We start from the raw sequence: 25033 nt of genomic DNA on the forward strand, positions 1-25033 counted from the left end.
ACTGAAATGTTAATTGACTGACTACTCAGTGTTCTTTAGGCAAGACAGATGTTAGCAAGAATCAGGCTTCAAATAAAGATTAATAACCAGTGTGAAAATAACAAAGAGGTTCCTGTTTCAAAGGTTTGTTAACTATCAGAGAAAGGGCACAACAGAATCCCCAGTGTAATGCTGAACCAGGCATTCTAGGCTTGAGTGTAATCAGTAAAGCTAAATGCCCTGCCCTTTCGCTAATGTATTTTTAGGTCTTTGGATTAAAAGCTCTTGTTTGGAGAAATCTGACAATACTGTGTTATCTACATATCAGTTTCATTCTTGTCTGGGAACATAAAAACAGCAAAATTCTCCTTAATTTCACATTAAGATTATTTTGATTTGAGTCTTTTGACAACACAAAAAATCGTTTAGGGAGTTTCTGAAATTTCTGACTTTTTTTTAAGGGTAATAGTGTTGAGTAAATAGATTGGTTCATTATCCTCTCCCCAACTATCTTATTTATGTGTCTGCCATTTATGAACAGACTAGCCTCTGTGGAGATAGGCTGGTAGTAATTATGCACGTCCTGTTCTTCATAAGACAGTCTGTTATGAACATGATTGTTTAAGTTTATGCATTTGCATTAAATCTGAAAAGAAGGACATATGAATTAACAGATAGAAGCAGTGGCTTACATAGGAAATATTTATAAAATGGGGTTGCTCACATTTTATTGTTATCCTCAGGCACATTTGCAACTTTGAGGAAATTCTGGATTACTTCATTTGTACATACATATGCTTCAGGACTTGTCTGCTTCTGAATTTAATATAATACGGGCTGACATTTTTTGACAAATCATATTCTCAGAAATCCTTTCATTTGTCTTCACCCCTTCCTGTTTAAACCCCTCTGTGGAATCCTTTCCAGATGTTACTCATTTACTCCAAATCTTGCACTGCTGGGCTGTGAAATGCAAAATTAAATTAAATGATAGCCATCTCTTAGTGAGCTGTGACTCTATGCAAGTCATTTCACTGTTCAATCCTTCTCCCTTCTCTTTAAAATGGGGACATTGGCCACCGGGGATCTCTTAGGCCTCTTCTGAAAGAAAGCAAATGGATTATCCTTAATCATTTCTGATTATAAACATTGGAATGTTCCCCTGGCCTAGCTGTCCACTCTTCTGCACACACATCTCCCTTTCGTGATTCCAGGCCTTGATGACCACCTGTATTGTAGGTGTGAAGGACTACATCCGGGCCAGCTTGGGCCAGGCTGAGGGCTGGGAAGTGACTGTTGATTTGGGCACACGGCACACACTGCACCATGATGGGCAATTTGTATACTGCAGTATCATTTGGAGCCTGGAGGAAGGACCAAGCTATTCTTAGGTCTTAGCCCAGGAGTAATTAATCCTTGGCATATTTTTACACACCATGATATCTTTATGCAGTTGTTCATGTTACCACAAAAGCTTTGTAAAAAAAGCCTTTTCCACAGCAGTAGGCTGAGGCCACACAGCTGTCTCTTTCATCATTTCTATGTTTTTGCTTCACCCACTTGAGAGTTACCCAGTTGGTTAAGTTAAAACAGACCTTTTTATGTGCCCTCCAGAGAATGAGGTTGTGCTGAGGGAATAGGTTTCCTTGGGGTGTTGATGCAGGAGGATACCCCTTTCTTTGGCCATGGAGGAAGCTGACGTTATAAAGAGCTGAAGGAGCATAGCCACAGAGTGACTGAAATTAGATTAAGGGAGAAGATAACTGTCCATTTGTGCTGGATTCTTCTTTCCATTCGTTGCATATTCCATTCTCAACACTTCAGTGAGAGAGGAACAGCACTTGACAAGAGTGTTAGAAATTTAGGAACCATAGTCCTAATCCACTGTGACATCAGTGAGGCTTGGCCAGGCCCCTCAATGAGAGAATCTTAGCCAGGGAGTCTCTTGTCTAAAAGCTCTGATAACCACTGGCACAGTTCAGGGCTTCTGCATAAATAAGACAGGCTAAGGGGTAAGTGTGCATCCTCCTCCCACCATAGCCTTTGAACCACTCACAGCCTCCTCTGACCCTCCTCTGTGACTCCCTCAAACTCTCACGCCTTGCAGGAAGTCTCCTGTATCATAGCCCTGGTGAGTGACCTCAGGTCCATTGTTGAACACTACAAGTGACAGGGAGCTCACTACCAATTTGTTGCTGTAATAATTAGAAACCACTGACTTTTTGCATGGAGCCTAAATAGCACCCCAAGAGCCAGTCTCAGTTGACTCCCGGGGCAAAAATGAACAAGCCCATTCTCTCTTTACTCACAGCTCTTCATGTGTTTGTGGAGGACTCTCAGGTTCCTCCCGAGTCTTCTCAAATCCAAACAAAACAGTCCTCCTGCCTCATCGCTTAATACATATTTGTTGGGGGGACCCTGGGTGGCTCAGTTGGTTGAGCGTCCGGCTTCGGCTCAGGTCATGATCTCACCGTTCGTGAGTTCAAGCTCCGCGTCGAGCTCTGTGCTGACAGCTCAGAGCCTGGAGCCTGCTTCGGATTCTGTGTCCCCGTCTCTCTCCATCCCACCCTGGCTTGTGCTCTCTCTCTCTCTGTCTTTCAAAAATGAATAAACATAAAAAAAAATTTAAAAAATACATATTTGTTGTGGGGAGCAATGAATGATCTCATAAGAAAGTGGTTTTAAGAGTGCTCTTGCTCCAGGACTCCCCTCAGGATGAAATTTTTTGGACAGTACCCCACTCCAAATGTTGCTCTCAGATGTGAGAACACTGTGCCTAAACCCAGTCTGACCATGTAAACATTACATCTCCTTGTTCTTTAGACCTAGGCATTGAACACTTACCAGTGCACCTGGGAGGAACACTAAGTGAATTATTTATGTAGCTATTAAAAATAATATTTTAAAGGATGTTTAATAAATGGAAAAATCAGTATGTACAGTATGATCCCAATCATATATAAAAATATAAATGTGTGAAGGGAAAATCCTCAAAGGAAATGCGTTGAAATGTTATCTCTAGAGAATGTAATCATAGGTGATTATGATTTCAACTTTATCACCTTCTTATAGTTTCCATATGAGCATGTTTTATTTTTATAATAAAAAAGTTATTTTTTCTTTTTAAATCTGAACCATTCACAGACCTCCTTATTTCATGATTTATTTTCTCTGGGTTTTCTCTATCTGGACTCTTTCAGATTCTTGGGTCAAAATTTCATTTTAGTTCTTCCATCTCTTGAGGCGTCTTGAAGCTCTCTGGAATATAATAACCACATAGTGTGCTAATAATCTTTCTGGTAAAATACTTTGCACTGTAATTCTATGATGCAGGAGTTCCTACACTTAACGTTTTTATTTTTATTCTTTATTTTAATGTCTGTGTTTTCCACTAAAGAGTTGCATGAAGTAGAAAGCCACATCTGTTTTTCTCACTAGTAACCCCAGTGTTCTGAGAACACGAGAAATGCTTGAAATGTGGGTGTTGAATGAATGACTACCCCACTCATCCACTTTTTGGCCGTGTGACTGGGGCACATGATTGTGCTTCTCTACCTAGGTAGGAGATGACACCTGCTTATCGACCCTGCTGGGTTGTTTTGGATTTCAACCAGGATACCCTTGTCTGATAACCTTTTTAGTAGCTTCTTGGCTTCTCAGTGCATCTTCACAGTTTTAAACCTCAAGGATCATCTGCTCCCAAGGTTTTCTGTCCCCTTGCTATCATCCTCCAGATGTTCCCTGTTGATATGAATTAAATCCAGTCACAGTTCACTTCAAACTCACCAGCTGCCAGTCACTGTGCTGTGCGTTTCTTTCTCTTCTCCTCTCCTTCTAAATATATTTTAGCCCCAATTCACTCACCAATCCTTTAAGGTTGTGTTATTATATGCATTTGACTGATGAGGACACCAGTGTGTAAGGAGATAAAGTAGCTTGTGTCCAGTCACAGCTCTTCTTTGACCCCAGGCGGTGTGACCCCAGACCTTGGAAGCTGCACCCTGTGCCGCTTCAGTGCAGCTGCTCTGGGAAGTGGAATGTACACTGTGGAGCAGATCGAGAATCCACAGAGGCTGGCGTGGGCCTGGCACTCCTCTTCTGATCACAGAGCTCCTGTTGTGGCGCATGAGCACAGGAGAGCCTTCTCTTCTCATAATGCTTACCCTTATCTTTCCTTTCCTCATCTTTTTCCAGCTTTTGGAACTGACAGTTATTTTTAGAAATCATGATAGAGAAATTCACCTCAAGGCTGTCTTTCTCTCTTTTACAACATACATTTTTATTGACATAGTAAAATATTTGTTCCCCTCATGCATTTTAGCCTCTGCCAACAACTATATAAAGGGGGAAAGATCTGTCCTATAGATGGCAATGTTTTTTCCTTATTTGAGTATGAAGAGTTACAGTCCTGGGGTGCTGATGCATTGGTGTCTGCAGGAAAAACAGGAGGAAGATGCAGCTCTGTCTGAGGTGGGAGGAACTTGATGTGTAGCAGACAGCCATGCAAACCTGGGCAAGGAAGTTGACACCAGTTACCTTAACCCTAAACTGGAGATAATAATAAATACTAGGATTATTGTTAGAATTATTGAAATATAATATAAAGCAGTCAGTGTGGTGCCCAGCACATAATAAACACTCAAGTAGTAGTGTGACTATTTCTGGTTATTTTTGGTGGTAGCAGCCAGTTGTTTTCAGTCAGCTCATTGGTCAGAGGTGCCTAAGCATGAGATTCCCAGTAACACTTGGAAATGACACATACTCCAAACCTTTATAAAAGGAGAGGTTATTGAAAAGGAGATCTAAGAAGAAGTACCAGAGAGCTTTAAATATACAAATTCCCTTTTCAAGTGGTTTGCATTTCTGGGGCTTTTAGAAGATTTTCTGTTTGGGTTCCTGGAGTTATGGGGCATTGGCCTTGCAATCATTGGTGACATCATTTTAGAACACTCTTGAGAAGTAGAGAGAGGGGTCAGGGCAACACCTTTGTCCTCCTGACTTGGCCACACCACTCAACATAGTCAGTGGGATAGCCTGGCCAACTATAGGAGCCCCAATAAAATCAAACTGCTAATGCCAGAGCCTCCAACAGTGGATCCCCACAAAGCTCTGCTAGAGCTGCCAGCTCACTTCTCCCTCTAACATCTGTCTTTAAGGACTGCATTGCTGCTCTCACCATAGTTTCGAAAGCATTCACATACACCTAGCCAGGTGAGTGCAGGAGAGTCCTGAATGGGGGTTTTAATTAAGTCAGTTCATGTGGAGGGTGGTTTAACTCTGAGGGGAAGATAGGAAGGAATTTTGGTTAATCTCTAGCTGAAAGTCCTTGACACAGTTGGTGTCATGGGAGGGTGAGTCATGGACACAGTGTTCCCACCTCCTTGCCACTCACTACAATCACATATGGTACCTTGTATTGCAGATACTCATCTAAACATTTAAGTCCCCAACTGGACTTGAATTCCTTGGGGAAATGACTTCAAAAGGACTCTTTCTGTCTCTCTTTTCCCAGTGCTGAGTTCAGGATTAGGCACAGAGGAGACACTTATAATATGCTAGAGGGAGGGAGAAAAGGCTGGGAAGGCAGGTGGTCTCTCTCAAAGATGTGTAGCTAGTGAGTGAATGAGCCTTTCAGTGCCATTAATCCTCTCCAGTCCCAAGAATGCAGAGGACCCATTGTTGGCACTTCATAGCCACCTCCCTTAGCTGTCTCCATATCCCTCTCTCACATGCCCTTGCTATTAGATGAGCTCCCCAGTGTCACCCCTGGTTCTAGTTAATGACTTTTCTTATACTGTCTTCACTTAAAAGAACTGGAAGATAATTTCTAAAGAGACTGCCCAACTTTGTGTTTTCTGTGCCTTTTAAAGCTTTTGCTTGCCAGAATCTCACCTATTTCTAATAACATAAAGATGTGATTTCTTTTAGAAATATATTGTCTGGGAGTACCTGGGTGGATTAGTTGGTTAAGCATCCGACTTTGGCTCAGGTCATGATCTCATGGTTTGTGAGTTTGAGCCCTGCCTCAGGCTCTTTGCTGTCAGTGCAGAGCCCACTTCGGATCCTCTGTCCCCAAGTCTCTCCTGCCCTCCCCCACTGCCTCCCTGTCTCTCCTCTCTCTCTCTCTCTCTCTCTCTCTCTCTCCTTCTTTCAAAAATAAACATTTTTTTAAAAAAGAAAAATATTTTCTGAGGTTTAATGCTGTGGTAACATTCAGAAAAATAAAACAACCTCCATCTCTGTCACATCAGTATTTTTACCAGGCATGGTATCCACTCTTGGCTTATAGCTAAAGGGAAAGTGTATGCTAAACTTGGCCCTCAGGAATTCAGCAAATAAGTGTCAGTGTTGTGTTCCCTGCAGAGAAGACGCTATGTTTTATAAGACAGGTGTGGTTAAGTGTCAGGGCATTGGCAAAGTGTGACTGCTGGGAAAGAATCTAGCTGGTTGAGGGAATAACAAGGCATTGCCCCAGCTTAACAGAGACAAACAGAACATCTTGGGGGTAGAGAAAGGGTGTTTGTGTGTGTGTTTCCCTTACAAAAGAAAAAAAAAACTATTAAAAAGGAAAGCTGGACATCAAACTTGCAGTTTTCCCTAAATAATGAGTGTCAGTGTGGAAGCAGGTTGGCCTGAAACCATTATCCTACAGGCTGCAATGACAGTGTTACATAACTAGGACAGAGCACAGATAAGTTCCTCAGTGTGAGGACATTCCAAGTTTTCTTTCAAGTATGTTAGATGTCTCTCACTGTAGAAAAGTTACATTCAGAGGAAGCAGCTTGGAATTAGTTTTTTCTTTATACGTAGAAGTGTATTCCGGAGATAATCTTGAACAGTGATTATCAATCTGGCCAACCATCATATTGTTTGGGAGAACATTTAGCTTGGACCCTACCTTAGATTGACTGAATCAGAATTTTCTGTGGTGGTTAAGATTTACTGAATGAGAGAAATGAGTCTGATGTTGAATTTTTCAAAGCTTAATGAAAACAACTTTATTAATAGTTTATATGACTTTTTACCAACGTATTCCTATTGCAAGACTTTAAGAATATAGTCAGTAATTTGGACAAAGATTCATGAAGACAAATATACAGTGGGAAATATTACAGTGGGAAAGTGGTTAAATTAATTGAGGAATAGCCATAGTGTTGCATGTATTCAGCCAGTAAAATGGAGTTTTTAAAGGATAATTCATAACTAAGAAGATGCTTATAATGTAGTTATAGGGGATAAATAGCAAGGCACAAAATTATATATGTACACAAATGGACAAATATTATATGATTTCCCCTATAATGAGGTGCTTAGAAATAATCAAGTTCATAGAGACAGAAAGTAGAATGGGGGTTACCTGGGGCTGGGAGGAGAGGGGAGTGGGGAGTTAGTGTTTAGTGGATGTAGAGTTTCAGTTTGGGATGATGAAACATTTCTGGAGAGGATGGTGGTGATGGTTGTACTACACTGTGAAGTCCACTGAAATGTGTACTGAAAAATGATTAAAATAGTAATTTTATGTTATGTCTATTTTACCACAGTAAAAAGAAAGACCTCTTCCCTCCAAATGGTGTGGAATGATTGAAAAAACATGGCATGGACTGCAACACTGAGCTCTTCACAAAACGCGGCTTTGTCTGCCTCTTTAGAGAGCTCAGTTGTGCTCCATGTGAAAGAAAATAAAGTTTGTAGTTATGAAAAATAATTATGTATATATAGGAGGTCCTACTTTGTAAAAATCAGAGAAGCATAGAGATTAATCCAAATGGTAACAGCATTTAATTTTTTTAAAATCTTAATTCCAGTATAGTTAGCATACAGTTATATCCATTTCAGGTATACAATATAGAGATTAAATCCTATACATTTTTCATTTCATCATGATAAGGGTATTCTTAGTCCCCTTATTTCACCCACTCCCCACCCACCTCCCCTCTGGTAACCCATCAGTTTGTTCTCTGTAGTTAAGAGTCTGTTTTCTGGTTTGTCTTTTTATCCTTTGTTCATTTGTTTTGTTTCTTAAATTCCACATATGAATGAGATCATATGGTATTTGTCTTTCTCTGGCTTATTTTGCTTAGCATTATACTCTCTAGATCCATCCAAGTCATCTCAAATGGCAAGATTCGTTCTTTTGTATTCGTTCTTTTGTACAATATTCCATTGTATGTATATTCCATATCTTTATCCATTCATTAGTTGATGGACACTTGGGCTGGGTCCATAATTTGGCTTTTGTAAATAATGCTGCTATAAACATCAGGGTGCATGTAACCCTTTCAAATTAATGTTTACACTTTCTTTGGGTAGATACTCAGTAGTGCAATTACTAGGTCATATGGTAGTTCTATTTTTAACTTTTTGAGGAAGCGCTATACTGTTTTCCAGAGTGTTGCACTAGTTTACATTCCCACCACAGTGCATGAAGATTCCTTTTTCTCCATTTCCTTGCCAACACTTGTTTCTTGTGTTTTTGATTTTAGCCATCCTAACAGGTGGTAACAGCATTTACTTCTGGGTGATGGAAATCTGGGTTGTTTTTGTTTTTTATATCTTTTTAAAAAAAATCTGTAATTTCCCCTAATGAAATTATAGTAGATACTCAGAACAAAGAATTATTAAGAAAAATAGTATTAAAGTATTTTCTATATTTGTTATCTCTACATGAAGGGTGATATGAAATATGACTTCTATTTAACAAATAGTCCAGAATTTAATCCATCCAAATATGATGCATTCCCTTCAAAAGAGTCCACTTGAGAGCCTACCATTGATTAGGATACTTGGAGACTTACCTTTATGGCCTAGGTTGCATTCTTGTGGATATCCTTAAAGAGAGTACCTCTTCAGATTGTGGTATTTATGAAAAGTCCGGGGACAGTCACAAATGATCTAGGGCCAAGCCTTGTGATTAGGTAAGTGGTGCTGTGAATATGTTCCTTTCTTTTTTGAAAGATGGCTTTCCTCGAATTATTTGAATGAGGATTGGGTGGTCTAGGAAGCTCCCCAGTTTTATATTCCACCATTAAATGAAAGGTGTCTTTTCTAGTTTGTGAGAGGAAGGATCTGCCATCACCTAAACCAGCAGTTACTTACCATTCAGGGTTGTCAGTTGTAAGCAACAAAAAGTGACTGTAACTAATTTAAGCAATAAACGAATATAGTGGGAAGTTATTAGGAAGCCCACAGAATCTCCAGGAATGCAAAAGGACAAGGTCAGAGAATAGGTGAAAACAAAGAAGGCTGCTCAGTTGGAGCATGGACAGGACCAGGCCATGGACCTGGACACAGCCACTTCCACGTGTGTGGTCAGCCTGGCCCCCTGCTGTGCCTTTTTGGTGCGTGGGTGCTGCTGTTATGGCTGCCACTGCTGCCTTCTGAGATTGTTCTCCCCTCTGCTGCTTCCCTGCATCTCTGATCACAGATTCTACATCCTGAGCAGGTACAGCCAATTGGCCAGGCCCCTGTGCATGTCTGCTGCCAGGGAGGCTGGGTAAGGGAGTATCTGGCATTTTCCCGTGTCTATAATGGCAGGCTAGCTCTTTCTCCCACTGAGACCCTGCAAGGGAGATAGGGGTTCAGATGCCGGGCAGCCAACCAAATGATAGATAGCTAGTACAATTAGTACATGGCTATCAGTCAGTCTGTTAATCCCTGCCAGAGTCCATTAATGAGCAGGTGATTATCCCTCAAAATGCCAGCAGCTGCGGGTATCAGTTTGCTCCTGGTGACTTAAGCGTTGTCCTCAAGGGGGACTGCCAGAGGCTCCAGACTATATGGCAATTAACTACTGGGAGTTCAAGTACCCTGTCTTCATGTACTACAGCTGAACTGATAGACGGGGTTGCCTGCTCTGTGGTTTCTACATGTTAGGAGCAGAGGTGGGGTTGGGTCTGGGGGGGAGGATGGCAAAACGGGCATCATTCAAGGACAGCCACTTGCAGAGGTCCCTTCAGTAGGCCCCAGTAAAAGTTCCAAGAACACAGTGATTTCAGAATTCAGGTAATCAGACTGGCGGCTCGTCTCGTCTCTGTAGTTGGTGGAGCAAGTGCAGGAGTCAGCCCCGACTATGGCAGGAGTGTGATATGACACCATGCTCTTGCCTGGGTTGGTGACCCATCCCAGTCCTTTCATCAGAGCCCTTTAATAATAGCCAGAAGCCCGCTCTTGACTGTGATTATGATTTCTGTCTTTAATTCTCACATCATCTATTTAGTGTTCTAGCCACAGGCTTACTGGCAGCTCCAGACACCAGTGTCTCTGTGGACGGGGCCCTGGCAGGCTTTAGGGGGTTTACACGTCCCTGGAGGCAGTACAGCAAATGGTGAACAGCTATTTATGTCAGGTGAAGCCAGACTGCTTCTGAGGGTCCAGACAGCAACTGAAGAAAATGCATTAGTCAAAGTATTAATGCATATAATTTCCCAGCAAAGGTGTTTACTTGCTCCAGCAACACACTAAGAACTGCATTAGGAAAAGACCTCTTTAGCATTTTACATCCTTTACATCCTTTAATATATCTCAAATTCTAGAATGCTTTAACAAAATCCCCTAGGTCACACAGAGCTATGGGGGTGGGAGGCTGGAATCTTAATTTTTTTTAACATTTATTTATTTTTGAGAAAGCATAAGCAGGGGAGGGGCAGAGAGAGAGGGAGACACAGAATCTGAAACAGGCTCCAGGCTCCAAGCTGTCAGCACAAGAGTCCGACACAGGGCTTGAACCCATGGACCACAATATCATCACCTGAACCAAAATCGGATGCTCAACCGACTGATCCATCCAGGCACCCCTGGCATCTTGATTTTTAATGTGTGCCTTGATGGTTGGGACCATACTGTAAGGAGCCATACTCCCTGTGCACAGCACAGGGAAGTGTGAGCTAGCTGAAGGTCTTTAAAAGAGGGGTCAGACCATTCACTGGGGCTCTCCACAAACTAAATCCCCTCAGTTTTAGACAGGTGATTTTATTTTTCAGACTTTTGATTTTTGACAGAAACCTTTTAAACCTTTTTTTTTTTCTTTAAACCTGAAATCCTATTCTGAAACCCAATCTATGAATCAAATAGAAGTTCTTTTCTGGTTGAAGTGATCATGGATTTCCCTTGCAGAGACCCTGAGGTGCTCATGCCCCAGAGCTGACAGGCCTCCAGGTGTGGTCAAGAGGCCCTCTGTCCCTGGGCATTGGTGGCTCCTCTAGTGTCTCACACGGATGGTCAGTAAACAGACACTGGATTAGTGACTCTGACAGTTCTGGAGACACCTGCTTTGGAGAGACCAGGGGAACCTCAGTGTCAAACCTTCCAGCTTCTTTTCATCAGCCTGTGTGCCTCTGCTTCCATTCCTGTTTGGATGCTTTGTACTCCATGTAGTCATAGAAGGTTTCTAGCAAACTCAAAATTTTGAGACAGCTGGTGAGTTGAAACCATTTCTCTATGGAGGAAACTAGATGTTACGGAAATAAACCTTTTTATGTTTTACTATGAGCTGCCTTAAATCCTTTTTGGAAAGTAGCTGGGGTGTAAACAGTGAATAATACTTACTAAATGAAGTTATATGCAAATCAAAATAAAACCACTTCCAGCTAACTGACCTGGCAGAGGATGAGAAGGACGCCTCCTGGTGGTGGAGGAGGGAAGGAGTTCACAGCCAATTTTACGTTGTATATTGTAGTTGGATGGTTATTTTTCTTTCTTCTTCTCCTATGAATAAAGAAAAAAAGAGTCCTGAAAGCAAGAAGATTGAGAAAGATAACTGCAATGTCTTTACTAGATTCTGTCATGGTTTTGGGGGCTGACACAGAGTAAACTTAGTGGAGGCTGAGCTGTACATTGGCTCTTTGAGGTCAGGCACTGGCAATACCAAATTGGGACTTGTGAGTAAAGGGCAAATGGACAGGTAAGACAGATAACACACTGTATCTCAGACATTTTTTTCTCAAACACCTTTTTAAAAAATAATTATTTCTCACATGGTAATGTTGCATACATTTAATTTATCAAGGTATGTTTTTATGATAAATTGCTCAAGTATCTTCATGTTTTGCTTAGACCACATTTCTGTGGCCATTGCCATAGACCACATTTCTGTGGCCATTGCCATACCTCAGTGATATGGTACTTAAAATTTCAGGTCAGGATTTGTTGTGAAGATTTATTTTAAAGGGTAGAAAATCTCTGACGAAGGTCAGATCTCTAAAACTAAGGACCTAAGTCTCCTGCTTGGCAGTTGTTTTTGGTAGGTGAGTAAATGGGGAGTGCATGTTCTGTATTCCACAAGGCCTTGAATTCCCTCCATTTGGATTAAATAAGGGCCCAATAAATAGAATTTATCCTGCCTGAGGAAAAGCAAAAGAGACAACGGAGTCAGGATTTGGAGACTGAAAAGATCTTCTTCATTACTAATAAAGCAGATGTTGTAGTGTGTGGTTTTATATCTGTGGGCAAACAAAGTTCCTAATACTGCATCTGAGGATCAGACAGGCCTCCTAGTGACAGGGTTTCAGGACACCACCAGCTCCTCTCTATGGAAGGAACAGAGCAGGACTTGTGTTCTCTGGCCACAGGGTGGTTCCAAAGAGAAAGAGAACGTGAGGGGGTAAAGCCACAATTACCAAGCTTTACTGGTTCACAGCCCCTGGGTATCTCAGCACAAATAATATATATATATATATATATATATATATATATATATATATATATACACACACACACACACACACACACACACACACACTATATATATATATATATATTTATATACTATATATATATATATAGTATATAAATATAATTTATTATCAGGTTAGCCAATATACAGTGTATACAGTGTGCACTCTTGGTTTTGGGGATAGATTCCCATGATTCATCGCTTAGATACAATACCCAGTGCTCATCCCAACAAGAGCCCTCCTCAATGCCCATCACCCATTTCCCCTTCCCCTGCTCCCCCCATCAACCTTTAGTTTATTCTTTGTATTTAAGAGTCTCTTATGACTTGCCTCCCTCTCTGTTTGAAACTATTTCCCCCCTTCCCTTCCCCCATTGTCTTCTGTTAAGTTTCTCGAGTTCCACATATGAGTGAAAACATATATTTTTTTCTGACTTATTTCACTTAGCATAATACCCCCCAATTCCATCCACACTGTTGCAAATGTCAAGATTTCATTCTTTCTCATTGCCAAGTAGTATTTCAGCACAATTTTTTTTACAGTGTCCACAGTTCCATGTATTAAGTGAGTTAGGTCTAAACAACTTAAGAGTAGTAGTGGTAAGCTGGGTGTCTGACGAGTGTCACTGGGTTTCCCCTGAAAATATCCCACAGAGCCCCTGTGAGTTTGCTGTGGTGTCCCAGGGCTCTATGGTGCATAGTTTGGAAAATGCCATATCCTTGAGAACTCAACAACAAAGTTCAGTCACTGCTTATTCTCTTGGAAGAGTGGATGAATGAGAGAGTGGAAAAGAAATCAGGAACATTTACCCCAATGGAGCTTCCTCCACATGGAAGAAAACTTGAAGAGAGGGAAGAAATATACTCTTGTGCCCCCTCCCCCATTCCCCACTCTGCTAGGTTTCAGCTCAGTTACCCCTGAGCTGATATCACTTCCCAGGCTAGCAGAGTGGATAGTGTCTATTTAGAAGCTGCACTTTCCAGTGTTCTTAGTACCAGGTTCATCTTTGGAAGGGAAATGGAAAGTAAGAGGATAACCCCAGGGACATAGCTAGAAAACATTTCTATAGCCTTCCCTTTCAATTCTGCATGCCCTAAGGCCAAATATTATGAAGGCCAAGGAGAAACTTATTTTTGTTTAACTAAGTTAGATGCAGACTGTCAATTCTATAGAGCTTCTGAGCACATAAGTTTCTCTTTGCCCGTAGCTTTAAATGGAAGTGAATCTGCAGTGAGGAAAATGAACAGCTGAGCCTCTCATGTGTATTCTGAATCCAACAATAAAATGTCCACTTCTTTATAATGCAAAATTTCTATTAGTAATGGAAAGGAATAGAGGGTGGATTTCTAGTCCTAAACAACTAAGTATTTCCCGTGTGCGCCTCTCATTTAAACCATAGAACCATGCCCAGTCTGCATTTATAGCTTGATTGATCAAGTGTGCATTTCAATCAGTCATATTGGCCTCATCAGTAAAATACTGGTATTAGCAAAACACAAATTGCTAAATGTGCAAAAACTTTACCAAAGAGGTCAATTATTTAATTCATTTGTATTAAAATTTCACTCTGTCATACCCAATACATACAAATTTAAGAGTTTGCAAACTATGTCTGTGAAAACATTTTATTTGACCTGTTACCTCCCTTCCCTGCCAAAAAGCAAGCACCTTCCAGGATGGACTACTGGGTTTTTCTCTGAACCCCTGCCTTAGGAGGAAGCACTGTTGAGTCCAAGACATGAGTGAGAAGAAGATGGGTTTTGGATGGCCACCATGGATGCCTGTAGAAGAAAGAGGGCTAGTCACTTAATGGACAGCCAACAGAAGCATGACTTTCTGGGGAGGTCCAAGGGTCTTCCGAAGAGGCCTGCTAAACAGCACACAACCCTCCCAGCCTCACCTGCCATGCTGCAGATGCTTCTTGCTTTCCTTTCCCTTGTTGCTTTGTCACAGCCTGACAGCTCGGACCTCACTGTGCTCCTCCCTGGCCCCACTTCCACCTCCTTGGAGGCTCAGTTTCCTTGCCAGTAAAATGGGGATAATTAATAATCTCTGCTTACTTTGTGGACTGATTATGAGGATCGAATGAGTTGTGTGTTAGAGCATTTAGTTGACTGCAAAAATGCTATATAAATGTCAGGTGTTGTAAATCATGAGCTGGTCTATTCTTCAGCTAAAGGACTTTCCATGCATAGTTTAGTTACCCTCTGAACAGTTCTTTGTCAAGTAGCAAATGTAAATGCTGCTGTTTTTTTCCTGCTTGGCTTATGGTGGCTCCTTTGCAACTTTATGATGTAGGCTGAATCTTTAAGTACTCCTTTGGCTCATATCTCTTCCCCTGAACACCCATGCAAGATCATAATCCATAAAACAGAGGCAATAACTCCTTTTAATTGCCAGGAGTTCATCATTTGCTAAGTTCTAAATGCAGTCACTTAGACACTTGCCTTGAAAAGCCTGTCTGTGTTTCTTCCACAGAGCCGAGACTGTGTGAAACTGGGCCCTCCTGCTGAGGGAGAAGTTGTCCAAGTCAAGTGGCCTGATGGCAAACTCTATGGAGCAAAATATCTGGGATCAAATGTTGCCCACATGTACCAGGTGAGTGCTGTCCTGTGTGAGATGTTCACTGAGAGGAAGCCAGAGGGCACATGTATATCCAGTATGCTGCTGATGAATAGGCCACATGAATTTGGAGCACCTCTTCTTTTTTAAAGGAGGCAAAGATTCAATGTCTGATGGCACAGATATTGGAGTTTTATTACCAAATTCAACACTGGGAAACTCTATTAGCATTTGATGAGTGGTTTAATTGTAAAGAATATAGGTAGGCCCCAAAGATAAGCGACTGGATGGTAGGCTGCTTTCTTGTGTTTACATCATATGGGGAGAGACTAATTGGCTGATTTATCTCACTGTATGCCAAGACAGTGATGGCTGTTCATCAGCTAGCAGCCCCTGAGTTGGTGGCTTTTGCCTGAGAGACTTACCTCCATTGGGTGTCTCAGCAAACCTAAATCAACTGTGTGTTGACACAGTTGTGGCCGTTTGTCCACTTAAACTTAATGGAGTGCTTATTTAATGAAAAGTAGAGCTATTGGTTGGATATTCTGTTAACTAGGGAACTCTGCATATTATTAAAGAGTGCAATTGCAATTAAACTGAAAATATTTTATCTCTGTCAGAAATGAGAATGAGTTAAACTCTAACAAAACAACATGGATGGCAGATGTGCGTTTGTATTCCTTCAGACTTTTTTTTTAAGTTTATTTACTTATTTTGAGAGAGACAAAGAGAGAGAGAATGATCACAGGAGGGGCAGCGAGAGAGAGGGAAGTAGAGGATCCAAAGTAGGCTGTGCATTGACAGCAGAGAGCCCAATGCTGGGCTCAAACTCACGAACCGTGAGATCTTGACCTGAGCCAAAGTCAGATGCTTAACTGAGCCACCCAGGTGGCTCTCCTTCAGACTTTAAAAAGGAACACATTTATTAGAATCCATACATTGTAGTACTTTCAGTAACACGATGGCAGAAATCAACATTCTCAAGCTAAGCAGTAGAGCAAAAACAGGAAGATTGAAGTTAAAAGAAGAAAAGAGTAAGAAGGTTCAGGCCTATTAAATTAAAAACAGCTGGAGAATGATAAGACTGCCAGTTTCAGCTTAGAATTGTTCAAAGACTGATAAGGGGCAGGGGTTTAAGTGGCAGAGTACATTATAAGACACTGAATCAGGAACTAGAGCACAATGTAATTAAAGGGGTTCAAAGAAGTTTAGGAAACCAACATTTTTTTAAGGCCTAGAAAAACCCAAGGTGAGCAGGTAGGAGAGCACATTTATGTGTATGTTGTATGTGTGTGTACTGGTGCACATGTGTGTACATGTCTGTGTCAAGGCTGTTTTCCCCTTTGTATTGGTCCATAGTGTTGAGTTGCAGATTCAGGTCATTTGTGGTAGGGTAGGTGCTGGAGTTTCTTTGCATCAGAACATCCAGAATTAGGCAAAAAACATAAGACAGACTGATAATAGTGGAGACTCCTAGAAAAGAAGCATTACTACATGATTCAAAAGAAAATAATGACATTTAATTAAACAATAAATGTAAAAGTGAAGCATCTTACATGTAGCAAAGCTCTTAGCTACATGAAAAGTATCACAGTGAGGACCCGATGAAATTCAGGCTAATTAGTAATCAGTATGTTAACTTCAGTGGAATTTATGATGGCCTATCAACATAGAATATAAGCATATTTATAGACTCCATGAAAAAGTTAAGACTAATATTAAAATTATCTCTCAAGTACAAGGAATTTAAAATTCCTCATTAAACCAAGTGCCCTTTTGAGATCATTTTGTGTTTTGTGTCTAACTGTTTAGTCTCATCATTGAATAAGCAAAGACGTTCACAAAAAAAGATACAACTAAAATACCTATTGCACAGAGCTAAATATGCTAATTGTGTGCACTTTTTTTGACCCTCACAGTAGCCCTGCAAGATAAATGTTTTTGACTCCTATTTTACAAATGAGGGTAAAAAGGTTACATGAATTTAATAATTTGTTGAAGATCACACAGCTGGTAAAGGGAAGGACCAGAGTTTACTCTAAGCTGTGTCCCAACTAGGGTGAACAACCATCCTAGCTTGTGAGGGACTGTCCCTAATTTTAGCACTAGAAGTCCTGCATCCCGGGAGACCCCTGGGTCCTGGGATGATTGGTCATCACACCATACTCCCTTTTAGTTTTATAATTGCCTTTTTCGCTTTTCAGAATTTTCAAATGATCTAAAACAGAAGAAAGGTAGGCACAAGTACTTCTAGCTGTGCTATCAAAATGTATAAATGAGATGACACCTTGGCCTAATTAAATATTAAAGAAACCACTCTGCTAAAATAAGGCCAGGAAGAAAAGCCTTCCCATCTCAGCCTTCTGGGAAGTAACAGGGAGAGCTCTCCTGTGACCGAGACCTAATTCCAACCGATTGTTTCAGCTTAGTCAAATGTGTGTAGTACATGGATAAAAAGAAAATTATATATATTATCCTAATTTTAGTATTTTTTGAAGTCCAGCAGATTTTTTTTTATTAACCTAGTGCAGCTGCAAAGTTTCACTTACCTTTTAACCAGAAATACAAGCCTATTTTTATTGCTTACACCTAAAGAATTCAGACAGACAACTTAGGAAATTCAAAAATGTCGTAAGTGGTTCAAGGTTAGAACATATTAGATATTGTGCCCTGAGGGCACCTGGGTGGCTCCGTCGGTTAAGTGTCTGACTTTGGCTCAGGTCATGATCTCACGATTCATGAGTTTGAGCTCTACATTGGGCTCTTTGCTGTCAACACTCAGAGCCTGCTTCAGATCCTCTGTCCCCTTCTGTCTCTGCCCCTGCCCCACTTGCGCTCTCTGAAAGTAAATAAATATTAAAGAAAAGAGAGAGAGAGAGAGAGAAATGGAATAAAGGAAGGGTGCCTGGGTGGCTCAATCAGTTAAGTGTCTGCCTTGGCTCAGGTCATAATCTCGGGGCTTGTTGAGTTCAAGCCCTGCATCAGGAATTCTGTCTCTTCTCTCTCTCCTCTCTCGGCACCTACCCTGCTTGTGCTCACTCTCTCAAAATAAATAAGTAAACTTAAAAAAAAAAAGATATTGTGCTCTGATTGCTTCCCTTTTGTTGTTTGCTCCTGATAGAGCTCATGTGTGGTTTAAGACTAAACCAAGACCAATTACTTTGAATAGGGAATTTGATGAATTTCCCCCAGATGCCCTTGGTTTCTTTTAACCAGTGTCACTTACTTTTCTCTGACAAAATCTTCTAAAATGTTGAAAATACTGGTTATGCAGTTATTTGCTGCCATTTGATTTACTTGAATAAAAAGTTTTAAATTTCATTTTAGATGAAAGTTTTCACCCATTATTGTAGTTTTACATGTTATGAGGTTGAGAACCTGGGATTTTTTTGGCCAAATGGTTGAATTTTATAGAAGTGAGTTTTGAACGTTCTCTAATAACTTGAGAAATTACTTTATCCTGGAGGATTATTATACAAGAGTAAATATATCATCATTTGTCCCTCTTAGGGTGTCAGAGCCTCTTAAAGAAAAAAATGGTACTGACAGGCCCAGCTCTTAATGCCAAATTGGCCATAATTTCATATTCAAAGAAATCATTGAGAAGCAGCTGTGTTTCTTTGTTTTTGCTTTGGGGGTAGGGGGAAGGGATAAAGTTTTCATATCACATATTCCAAGACACTCATTTTCAAGAATTTTGGCCTGTTTGAAAGCATATGTTGTTAGTTTAATAAAGGGAAAGAGCTTTTCTTTGTTCTTTAGCTGTTGGCTGGTCCTCTTGTTTGTTCTGCTTGATCCTTTTTCCCTTTTTTTAGTTACTTAGAACCTTGAAAAAAAATGGTGAATGCTTCTTTGTGTATGTATGTGTATATGTGATATTGTGTGTATATGTTTTGTTGTATGCATGATACCTTATTTCTCATTAGGTTGAATTTGAAGATGGATCCCAGATAGCAATGAAGAGAGAGGACATCTACACTTTAGACGAAGAGTTACCCAAGAGAGTGAAAGCTCGTTTCGTAAGTGCTGGCAAATACCCCTTGGGGATCCGCCATGTGAATCTCTCATCCTCTCCCTCTGTTTCCCAAGCCCAGCAGGAAGCATACTTAGGCATTTGGATTGATTTCCAGAAAGCCAATGCAACTTTTCCCTTACTTATGCAAGCCTCAAATTTGGCCCCAAATGGGAAACCAGTGTAGGTTTCTTGTTTTTCTTTCTAATGAAGTCAAATGATGTTAACATTTATTGGCATCCCAAAATAGTTGTTGAATATGTACTTATAATCATGTCATCAGAAGCAACATTAAAGGAAGTTTTCAATAGTTGTTTAAAAGGGACACAGTATAAGTGAGCATCTGGTTTCCTATAGCCGTATCATATACATTAACTTCTCTCCAAAAACTCATTAATATGTCAGTTCATAATTAAACCAAGCTCTCACTTTTATAACTAAAGGAATTTTAAAAAGCTCCAAAAGTAGTTGTGGGAATACTAAAGCAGTTTCTAAAAATAAAAAAAAAGAAAGAAAGAAAATGTTTTTAGTTTCAAGCTTTACACATTCCATTAAAAGACAAATAAACATGGACAAATAATCAAAACTGAAGTTGTTAAAAAATATAATTCACAATAACTTAGATTTCATTATTGTATCATAAAATATTTAGTGGACCCTGAAATGAAGTCAGTTTTACTCATTTAGAATTGCATCTACTATATCTGAAAAATGATAAATCCTGAACAGGGAAATTTGAAAGAATGGGATTTTTTTGACTAAAATGAATTTTGTTTCCAGAATAAATGACACCCTCAGTTTTCAGCACATGCTTATGATATACTTTTCTGCAGTGATAGTTACCTTAATCTGGAAAATCCTTGGATTCCTTAAGTCTTCAGTTGTATATTTAGTTCCTTTTCCTGTCAGGTGGGATTCTGGGAACAGGGTAACTGCACCACGTGTCAACTGTCTTTCTGAGCTGCATCCTTGAGAGGAAGGTCCTTCACAGCGAAATCGTCAAGAGAAGAGTGACAGTACAGCAGTGGTACCTGCCCAATGAGAAATGTGGCACATAGGGGACCCAAACACCTAAAAGTAGATTAACTGCCAGATAAACTGCAGGGAAAGAGAAAATCAAATATTCCTGTTGTAAAGACATTGGCTAAATCCTAACAAAGATCTAAAAAAGTCTGGATAGCTTGTCCAGCCCTACATCTTTAAATCTCTTAAGAACAACTTTTCCTCTTCAGGATACTAAAGATGGCTACCTTTCATGTTGTGCTCCTGTCTTTCATCGATTCTCCCTCATCTCCCTGCCCTTCCTTGCCCCCCACTCCTTTATTTATTCATTTATGTATTTACTCACTCACTCACTCATTCACCTAGAGATTAAAAGATGGGGAATGGAGTAGGCAGTCCTCTGTAAGTCACTCAGGTCTTTGGTTTTCTAATGTGTGTATGATTAAGCACCAGCTAGGTCTTGTGGATTTAAAATACTATTTCTTAATCACACTAAAAGAATGCTTTTTTTGCTTTTTGTTCAGATCATAATCTCTTTGTTCCATAATAGATTTGGCTCCAATACCAGGTTGCCTTCCTACATAGCTTTATTCGAACCCAGCTCCTGAATTTCCTAAGATCCATTTCTCTGAACAGTCATACCAACATCCAACTTTTTTTTTATTCTCAGAGAATTTTTTAATTAAAAATAGAAGTCAGTGAAAAGTATATAAATCACGTATATTATCTGAATGTAAACTGTTATATCAAACAGTTGAGCCTAGTAGAAAATATCTTTAGGAGCAAAGGCTCACAGTCATTAAATCCAGTTTGCTACCTCTGTTTTTATTGAATCAAAGAGTCCTGTGCTCCTGTTATAGCAAACCAGCTTTTCCTTCAGGTTAGTATATCACCCTCAGGCCCTTGGTTGGTCTATGACTGCTATTTTTTTTTTCCAGTTGGTGAAACAAATCTAATTGGAAAAGTCATTGATGGAAGATATTTTATGATTAGAGAAATCTCTTTTGTTTTTCTAAAGGAGGGGTGGGCTAGCAGCCTCACTGCTGAACAGGAGGCCTCATATTTTAATGACTTCTGCTCACCCAGACACACGCTGACTTGGGAAGAAATTTTTCAAAAGAGTCAGCAGTCCACCTCAGTGATTTTGCGGGGGTTCTTTCCCACTAACTTCAGAAACGGCCCCATTGCCTTTTATTGTCTCACAGAATAACCATGGCAACAGTGCATAATTAAGTAGAGCTGCTGGTAAATCGGTTTTATTATTGTATTTGAAAGGCTGACTTTTGCTGTTCTCGCACAATGGCAACACTTTCATAGATGTTTTATTTTCTCTTTTGATAACTTTAGCACTTACAAAAGGGAAAGATTACTCAGAGGAAGTACTTTGCCAAGAATGAATGAAACAAAAATGTTTTCTCCTAATGGCAGAGGGTGCCCAACCAACCCATAATCTTTTAGTTATTTTCTTCCCAAGTGAAACAAGGGAGTGTCTGGGGGACCCGTGCAGGTAGCCTGTTACCCTGAATAACCATCTCATGAACTGTCAGGGAACATGCCTGCTGTGCATGTAGCTCCATTTTTTAGTTTTCGAGCTTCTTTGTAACTGTTCCATTGTTTATCTCTTCTTCATGATTGACCATGTGTTTCAAGCCCTCAAAGCTGGACTCTGCCTCTGTCACCAACCAGGGGAGGTGGCCTCAGTGATAGTGAGATCCACTGTGCATTGGTATTGTCAGGAGTGATCTACCTCAGTGAAAACCGGTTGGAAATGCATTTTAGAAGGCAAAGCAGTAGGGAATTAGGAAGCAAAAATAGTCTCCTAATGTGGCCTTTACCTGAGCATAACAGAAAAAGCCCACATTCCTTCACCTAGCTAACAATTAAGCAGTGACTGAGTGCTGGGCATGTTGCTTGGTGTGGAGAACACATAAAATTCTGAACTCAGTGCCTAATATCCTCACCCTCAAGGGGTTCAAGGAATCCCCAGTGGGGAGAAACTTACCTGCCCCTCATCTCTGCCACTGACCTCATTCTGTGGCATTGACTTATAAAGTCTGACAGGAACCAGAAGAGGAGCCCTTGAGTCTGCCTGTGGCAGAGAAAATAGAAAGAAAGCTTCCATGCAAAGGAAAAAGTACGTCTAATGACAGAAAAGCATGAGCCAGTGAGACATGGTCAGGAACTGCACATAATTCTATTTGACCAGAACGTGACATAGGATTATGCCAGGTTTTGTAGGTCCAGCCTAGGGATCTCAGGTACCATCTTAAAGGCAGCAAGGCTGTTGAAAGATGATAAGCAGGGATGTCATGGGATCAGACAGTTTGTAAAGCACTTTCTTCCAGTGGTTCTATAGAACAAAGTTGGGGGGTACAGCATTTGCAGTGGTTTAGCAGAGGAAATGTGAAGGCCTGCACCAGGGAGTCAGCCAGAATAAAGAAAGGAGGGAGGGCTACAAGAAATATGTAGAAGGGATCCTGGACTTGGTGGGGGTGGGGGACATTACCAATGACTACAGTGCAGCTAGATGGATAGGATAGGTAGGCCATGTGTGCAGTATGGGAAGGACAGTAATGGGGAGGGAAGACTGAGTTCAATGTAGGGCAGCTTGATGTGAAGTGCCTCTGGGGTCAACACTCTGAGACGCCTCCTGGGCAGTTGGACATGCAGGCCTGTGCACAGGAGGGGGTCTGAACTGGAGTGAGAGGGGTGAGCGTCCTTGGAGAAGAAGCAGGAATTAAAGCCATGAGTATGGGTGTGAGGGGTCAGCGAGCATATGTGGAGAGGAGAAGTGCAAAATGCCAGGAGCCTCAGAGTTGAACAGATAGTTAAGAAAGAAGAACCCCTGAGACATCAATAGTCAGAGCCAGAGGAAGAAGAGAGGCAGGAGGAAGGCCTTATCAATGTCAGATAAGTGAGCTGCCAGCAATACTTAAGTAACAGAAATAGTCAAATAAATTTAGGATGGAAAAGTGTCATAGAAAGTGGACTGGAGCAAGGACAGTTTCAGGGAAGGTGTGCGGGCAGAGGCCCAGAGGTAAATCGGAATTGGGGCGAATTAGAGATGACTGTTGACAAATTTGTCAAAAACTTGGTTGGGCATGAGCCAGAGGGGAGGTGGAGAGTGAGGGAGATTTAAATGAGAAGACTTCAATGCTGCTTCTGCTGGGGCAAGGTCCCTGGGGGTGAGGCTACATGGAGGCAGGAGCCTGGCTGAAGCAGGTGGGGAGGCTCCAAAATCCTGGACATGTGGCCTGGCCTCTGCACCCCATCCCGAGTTGGCTGGATCAGATCTTTGTCCATTCTTGTCATGGTCAAATGCTGTGCCTTCTGCACTGTGATGCTGGCTCTTTCTAGTCCACAGCCTCTGATATGCGATTTGAAGACACATTTTATGGAGCAGACATAATCCAAGGGGAGAAAAAAAGACAGAGAGTGCTGAGCTCCAGGTTTAAGAACGAATATGTGGATGACCCTGTGTACCGCACATTTTTGAAGAGCTCTTTCCAGAAGAAGTGTCAGAAGAGACAGTAATCTGCATATACTGCTGTAGGCAACCAAGCAAGTTGGGCCGGAAGAAGAAAGATGAAGGGACAGCCTTGGGGCCAGCGATGTATTTCACTGGGGTAGGTGGCGGGGGTGTTTCTGACAGTGGAAAATTAGGCTTGCCAGAGTTTGTCACCCAAACCACAGAGTACAAGTGTTACTAATTGGACACAACAATCTGAAGTCATCCCCTAGTCCTGCTTTCACTTGTGAGCAATTGTCTTCGATGATCCCAAAGAACTTTTCTAAGTAAAAGGAAATAATAATGAATCACCCACCAAAAAAAGCCACTGCCTGAGGAGGCGGGTCCCACATGCGACCTAATTAGGCCTTTAGTCAGGAAACACATGGAGACTTTTCTCCGTAAGCCCAGCGGGTGGGAGCCTCCATACCCAGGTAGGAGGGTGATCATTTATATATTTTCCACAGTCAGGGAAGGACTCTCACTTATTTAAATGGCAGTTTTTATAAAACATTTTTAAAATACAAATGGCCTGTATGGTAATGAGATTTACCCGTGTGCTATCTGTAATTTCCCTTGTACAGAACTTTTACAATTTTTTATATCCCTATTACTTTTGATTGTGTCTGATGAGAACTGAGTTGTTGGCCTTTGTGAAATTTTTGGCTCTTGAGAAAGAATTCTTATGAACTGTATGGGAATTTTATATATTTAAAGAGGGAGATCTGGGGCGGTTATTTTTAAACACTTTTTTTTCATAATATTCTGAGTAGATATTTATAAAATATATTTCTTTCATTATGTGTTTGTAAAATTAGAGTTTAAATAAATATGCTTTGATGCATAGTTTTCAACTAATATGATTTTTCCTTTTTAAAACAGCTTGAAAATGTACTAGTGTTTAAAAATAAAGATTTCCATTTTCTCCAATTCTGTCTTCTGACTTGCTTATTTGTTTAGGTTTATTTTTTTTTAATATTTTTATTTTTGAGAGAGAGAGGAGAGAGAGCAAGAACATGTGAACACGAGCTACGGAGGGGCAGGGAGAGAGGGAGACACAGAATCCGAAGCAGGCTTCAGGCTCTGTGCTTTCAGCACAGGGCCTGACACAGGGCTCTAATGTACGAGCTGTGAGATCATGACCTGAGCCAAAGTCGGATGCTTAGCTGACTGAGCTACCCAAGTGCCCCTGTTTAGGTTTAAATCAACAGAAAAACAGGTTTTCTTTAGGAGTTGGCTATGAAGACATATCAAAGTTTGTCAGGCCCTTCTTTGATCACAGACTTTTTACATAACTGG

The 25033-nt window shown here is 40.8% G+C and overlaps 1 protein-coding gene across 3 annotated transcripts in view; it reads left to right on the forward strand.

Annotated features, from left to right (window-relative positions):
* Positions 1-24496, forward strand: part of KDM4C (lysine demethylase 4C) — a 431545-nt gene extending 407049 nt beyond the window's left edge. For all 3 annotated transcript variants that reach the window (XM_042965101.1, XM_015544915.2, XM_007098555.3), the window contains 3 exons: positions 15129-15248; positions 19139-19231; positions 23584-24496. In XM_042965101.1, coding sequence (XP_042821035.1) covers positions 15129-15248; positions 19139-19231; positions 23584-23760 — 390 coding nt within the window. In that variant the 3' untranslated portion in view covers positions 23761-24496. The remainder of the gene's footprint in view (positions 1-15128; positions 15249-19138; positions 19232-23583) is intronic.
* Positions 24497-25033: the final 537 nt, after the last annotated feature.

The sequence above is a fragment of the Panthera tigris genome, chromosome D4 (genome assembly GCF_018350195.1).
Source record: "Panthera tigris isolate Pti1 chromosome D4, P.tigris_Pti1_mat1.1, whole genome shotgun sequence".
NCBI classification, from domain to species: Eukaryota; Metazoa; Chordata; class Mammalia; order Carnivora; family Felidae; genus Panthera; species Panthera tigris.